This window comes from Helianthus annuus, chromosome 12 (assembly GCF_002127325.2).
Source record: "Helianthus annuus cultivar XRQ/B chromosome 12, HanXRQr2.0-SUNRISE, whole genome shotgun sequence".
In the NCBI taxonomy this organism is placed as follows: Eukaryota; Viridiplantae; Streptophyta; class Magnoliopsida; order Asterales; family Asteraceae; genus Helianthus; species Helianthus annuus.
In genome coordinates this window covers 74344926-74351654 of record NC_035444.2, presented here as the reverse complement: position 1 = coordinate 74351654, position 6729 = coordinate 74344926, and the positions used below count along the sequence as shown (strand labels likewise).

General features: G+C 34.3%; 1 protein-coding gene across 1 annotated transcript; it reads left to right on the top strand.

Moving 5' to 3' along the window:
- Positions 1–5365: 5365 nt before the first annotated feature.
- On the top strand, positions 5366–6106 carry LOC110887633. Its single transcript, XM_022135211.1, has one exon. The coding sequence runs from the start codon at positions 5366–5368 to the stop codon at positions 6104–6106; it is 741 nt and encodes a 246-aa protein (XP_021990903.1).
- The last annotated feature ends 623 nt before the right edge of the window (positions 6107–6729 follow it).

Below are 6729 nucleotides of genomic sequence, written 5' to 3'. Positions count from 1 at the left end.
GCGATCCCCTATATATATATATAAATATATATATATATATAGGGCTTGGTTAGATAAGAAACCCCTTCTTTTTAAGAAAACTATGGAAACCCATTCTGAACCATTGATTAGCTTACATCTAAGTTGATTAAAGGCCATGATTATTTTGGTGTTAATAAAAATAAAAGGAAATACAAAAGACTGCCAACTTGTACCATCCAAGGGCATTTTCGGTAGGTAACATAAACATCAAATCACCATAAAAGTTTCTCTTTCTCTTACCTCTTTCTCTTACCTCTTTATCTTTCCTCTTTCTCTTTCCCATTTCTTCTTCCCTGATCTTGAAGACAACCATAGCCACAACCATAAAAGCTTATCCGGACGGTTTGAAGACCCTTCTTCGTGTTCAGGTGTTGTTGATTAGAGAAACAATAACCTTTAGAGAGAGAACGATGACAAGATAAATGTTTTTAGAGAGAGAAAGTTGATGTTTTAGAGAGAGAAACAACAATCTTCATCATGTTCATCTATAATCTTTATTTTTTTAGAGAGAGAGAGATTTGAATGTTCAAGTGTGTGTGAGAGAAGAAGGTTTGAAGACCCTTCTTCGTGTTCATCGGACGGGTATAGATCCGGTAAGTGTTCTTGAAATATCATTTCACACTTGATTTTTTGTTGAAATGGTTGTTAATATGTTTTTATGTGCTGAAAGTGTTTTAGTAATGGTTAATGGGGTATCCATGGTTAATGTTCATGTATTTTAAATAAATCAAAAACTTTAGGATGAAATTTTGAACGAGTTTTTTTGTTGGTTTGGTTGCTTGTTAGGGGCTTTTGATCTTAACAGTAGTTGTTCTTATGTTGGTTTGGGTTGCTTGTTTGGGTTTATGATCTGAACAGTAAGTGTTTTTTTTTTTTTGGTTGCTTGATTCACAGACTCAGGCCCATAACATGTGTTAAGCCCCCTGTTAGAATCTTATATAACGTGTGTTAATTTATAGAAACAAACCCATAAAGATATTCAATTGACAAGCTTGATGGATTTAAATAAATCCAAAACTTTAGGATGAGATTTTGAACGGGTTTTTTTGTTGGTTTGGGGCTTTTGATCTTAACAATAATTGTTTTTTTTTTTTGTTGGGTTGCTTGATTTACAGAGACAGACCCATAACATGTGTTAAGCACCTGTTAGAATGATATATAATGTGTGTTGATTTACAGAAACAGATCCATAAAAGATATTGAATTGACAAGCTGGATGGATGTAGGCGACGTTAATGCGGGGACATTGAATAAGTCACATCCTTTGGGAAAGATGTCTTCGTTCATTTATAGCGTGTGTTGGTGGTTCATGCTGTAACAGAACACCATGATGTAACGTGTAATATGAAACGAGCCATTTATGGTAACACATGTACCGGTAATTTTGGAATATATAATATTGTATTCATGTATAAGCTAGTGGTTTACAAAACACCATGATGTGTATATACTGATCTAACATGTGTTACAATTTGTCTGTTCGGAACATGTAATTGCTTAACATGTGACAAGGGTGAAAACAGTCGACGGGGGCGATGAGTTTAATGGGGAGCTTAGTTAATATCGTAATCTTGTTGTAACCCCACTTGTATACATATGATAACATGTAAGCATCCATTATAACCCGACTTGTATTCATGTATATGAAAGTGGTTTGCAAAACACCATGATGTGCATATACTGACCGTAACACGTGAACGAGTTAACATGGAACATACAAGTTAATATCGTAACATCGTATACCTGAATAAAATGTGTTAAGCCTCTGTTATACCTGAATACATTAGTATAAGCTAGTGGTTTCCAAAACACCATGATGTGTATATACATACTGTAACATGTGTTAAAGTGACTGAAAATGTATAACGTGTGTTAAGCATCTATTATAACGTGTGTTAAGACTTCCATAATGGATGAATAAACTACAATAGTAACTTAAAAACAACAGAGTAAACATGATATAACGTGTGTTAAGCCTCTATTATAACATGTGTTAAGACTTCCAGAATGGATGCATAAACTTCAATAGTAACTGTAACAGTAGAGGTACAAATACGGGCGCCTCCACCATTATAATCTTGTTGTAACCCGACTTGTATTCATGTATATGAAAGTGGTTTGCAAAACACTATGATCTGCATATACTGATAGTAAAAACGTGTAGAAGTTAATATGGAACATACAAGTTAATATCGTAACACCGTATACCTGGGATAAAATGTGTTAACCCTCTGTTATAATCTTGGTTTAACCTAACATGGTGTCATGTATAAGCTATTGGTTTCCAAAACACCATGATGTGTATATACATACTGTAACATGTGTTAAGCGACTGAAATGTATAACGTGTGTTAAGCATCTATTATAACGCGTGTAAAGACTTCCATAGTGGATGAATAAACTCCAATAGTAACTTAATAACAACAGAGTAAACCTGATATAACGTGTGTTAAGCCTCTATTATAACATGTGTTAAGACTTCTAGAATGGATGCATAAACTTCAATAGTAACTGTAACAGTAAAGGTACAAATACGGGCGCCTCCAACAGAAAATGTGTTAAGTCTAGACCGTTTTAACATCGTGTACTAGAGAAAACAAGAAGAGTCTCACATTACATATTACTAGTAAACAAAAATACATAGCACTAATACGTGTTACATTGTACATGGGTTTCATGTCACATGTAACACATACATGTCCTGAAGTTCAAACTATAACACGTGTTAGTTGTGTTGTGCTGTAACATAAACATGGTCATGATCCTTAAGCATCTGATCCACGTTTGACGAAACCAACGGTCCCGAGAATTGGATCTTGTTTCCCTTGTATCCATCACCATCCTAATAACAAAAAGATAAGATAACCGTTAAGTCGTTAACCACACATAACTATTAACACATTCATAGCCAGAAAATCTTTTTCTCAAACAACATCACAACTTTTTAGCTAAATTGCAATCTTTTTCTCAAATAAAATCACAACACAACCAAAAATCAGTTCATATGCAAACCAAGCATAACTTTTTAACACAAAAATAAAAACCTGTAAATTACATTAGCAAGTAACCCCTTTTAAGAACCATTTTAACAAAAAAAAATTATGTTTCATCTCTAAAACAACCATTACACAAAAACCTATTAACAACCAGGTTTTATGAAAATCACAACACAACCAAAAATCAGTTCATATGCAAACCAAGCATAACTTTTTAACACAAAAATAAAAACCTGTAATTTACATTAGCAAGTAACCCCTTTTAAGAACCATTTTAACAAAAAAAAAATTCATGTTTCATCTCTAAAACAACCATTACACAAAAACCTATTAACAACCAGGTTTTATGAATAATTTTTGATATTTTTTCGTCTTTTTTTTTTTTTTTGAAAATTGTGAAAAGCAAGGAAACAAGATTAAATATTTCAGAGATTTAAACCTGGGTTGCCTAGAACACTTCTTTTAATTGACATATATGGACAAACCTGGAGCATTAAATTCCTCATCGTTTTGGAAGTCGCTGCAAAAGAACCGGTTTGGGAAACTACGGACCGGCGACATTAATTCAGAGGTTGGTGGATTTGTCTCCATTGATATTAATGGAGATGCTTGCTACTTTGGTGTAAATATGAAGTTTGGTGTTTCTCTGATGAGTGATGAAGAAGAGATAAAAGGAAAATATGAAAAAGAAATATGGGGGAGAGTGAATGTACGATTTGATGGGTTTGATGGGCAATTAATGAAAAGGTCACCTCATAATTCTTGGGGGTTAAAGAAATTTACTAATATAACCTTGATGTAAAAGTTAAAATAAAGAGATCAGTGCAACGTGGCAACATGCTAGCCACATATATAGTTTGCTAAGTTTCCTAAAAAAATGGAGTTTTTTACCAAGCATTATCCTATATCCTATATATATATATATATATATATATATAGGGAGAAGATCATGCGAGAACCACCTCTTATTGCGAGAACCGCGAGAACCAATGTGAACACAACCAAAAATGCCTAAAAATAGCTGAAAATCAGAAAAAAAAAATTAATATTTTTTATATAAAAATCGCTACTTTTCGAAGCCAAAAAAATAAAATAAAACAAAAAAAAAATTTTGAAAAATTAAAAAATTTTGCCATTAAAAGTAGCGATTTGAGCATAAAAAATATTTAAAAAAAAATTTAGATTTTTTTTTATTTTTTTAGATTTTTTAAGATTTTTTTAGGTTTTTTGGGGGTTTAGTTTTTAGCATTTTAGCTTGGGGGGGGGTTAGGTTTTTTTAGGTTTTTGAGTTAAATGCCATTTTAGTCCCTGTGGTTTGGGCCATTTTGCCAGTTTAGTCCAAAGGTTTCATTTTTAACATGTGGGTCCTAAAAGGTTTCACTGTTGCCATTTTAGTCCACTGGGTTAACGCCACCCATTTTTTCTGTTAACGAGAAGACCAATTCGGTCATTTTATATGGCTGAATTGCCCTTTTAGTTAACAGAATTACATACAAAATTACCGAATTGGCCTTCTCGTTAACAGAAAAAATGGATGAAGTTAACCCAGTGGACTAAAATGGCAACTGTGAAACCTTTTTGGACCCACAGGTTAAAAATGAAACCTTTGGACTAAACTGGCAAAATGGCCCAAACCACAGGACTAAAATGGCATTTAACTCTAGGTTTTTTTAGCTATTTTAGATTGTGTTCACATTGGTTATCGCGGTTCTCGCAATAAATGGAGTTCTCGCATGAGCCCTTCCCTATATATATATATATATATATATATATATATATATATATATATATATATATATATATATATATATATATATATATATATATATATATGGAATCATTATCATTTAGATTAGCCGGTAATTGTTGGATGGACATAATCACCCTTGTTAACTAATCAAAGGTTTCCTATTGGGTGTATATAATATGAGATAACTAGAGAGATAAAGGTTACACACAATCTCATTAACATCATCACACACATAATCGTCCCTCTCTCTCTCACACACACACATAATCGTGTTCATCAATCAAGAACACATAATCACCATCAGAATTGTAAATCCTAAACGAGAACTCGATCAAACTAATGAGATGCTGTCTACTTCTCTCTCTACAACGATTACTAGACTCTCTGGTGTAACAAATCTTAATCTTTTATCATGTTTCCATACAGTTATTAAAGAACTGATGATCACATCATCAACAATAAAATACCACATATTCATGTAGACCCGGCTAGCTTGTGATCACAACTTTTGGTCCACTTCTTTCTACACTCTTTCTTCTACATATTTAGAAACCTTTCTCCAAATACCCATCCATCATCTCCTTAAATGAAACCACAAATGAAATCGCCATCGCCATCGCTGGCTGTCGACTTCAACTACGACAGCACCGCCACTTCCCCATACGCCACCGCACCTTCAAGTCCTCAGTCCACCATCCCTTTCTTCTGGGAACACAAACCAGGAATCCCCAAACAAAACCACCATGACACTTTCACTTTCCCATTAGAATATGATACAGATTTCGCATTCGGCTACCTCGAACGCCATTCCATCTCTGCAGCAGACGACCTCTTCGACTGCGGCAAGATTAAGCCATTGAAACCACCCCCACGTCTGCATTGCTCCAACACTTCACCCACACCATCCAAACCACCAAAACTACGGTTAAAAGACGCATTATCTCCACGAACCAAGTCTAACGATTTCGACCCGTTCTCAGAGGCATTTAAACAAACACCTTGTGAGCAAACCCAACGCGGACGAAACCCGACTACGAAAACCATCAGACACAAGGTATCTCGATCTTTATCGCCATTTAGAGTTCCGGGTATTGTAAACAACCGGAAAAACTCATCGGATGATTCACCGGCTGTGGGCTTAACGTGGTATAATAAGTGGAACTTGAAGAATTTGTTATTGTTTCGAAGTGGGTCTGAAGGAAGCGTTATAAAAACAGAAGATCCATTGAACAAATACACGGTGTTAGAGAAGAATGAAACGATGAAGGTGCCGTACAAATCAGGGTTGATGGGTTGCTTGAGGTTTAATCAAAATGCTGGATGTGTTATGAAAGAATGAATTGCATGAAGATTGAAGCACTCAAGTTCATCGGATTTGTTTTCTGAAGAGTAACTTCTAAAGAGTAAACTTTCGTTTTTCTCCCTGTGTTCGTTTTAACGGTTTTGGTCCAATCATTTATAAATAGTCTTTTTACTCCCTGATCTATGAAGCTTATCTCTATTTCACTCCCCCCTAATGTCATCCAATTCACCTGTTACATCCTAATTACATGCCCCTCACATGAGGGGCATTTTAGTCTTTTCCCATCTCATATCTGAATCATGATTTAACAATTGAATTGTATGGCGTTAGGGACGAGAAGTGAAATAAAGATAAGCGTCATAGATCAGGGAGTAAAATGACTATTTTTAAAGGATTGAGACAAAATCGTTAAAACCACCAAACCACGATAAGTTTACTCTTTTGTGAATGAAGGTTCATCAGATACGTACATACGGATATTATTGTTTTTATTGTTTTTAAGATTTGTGAAATAATAATAAAAAAATTATTACTCTAGTGATAGTGACGATGATGGTGATAGTGAATGGCAATTTGACCCACACGGGATATGTCGATTATTGTTGTTGCTTTTTAATTTTAATTTTAATTGTCTACAACATATCCACTATTATTTTCCC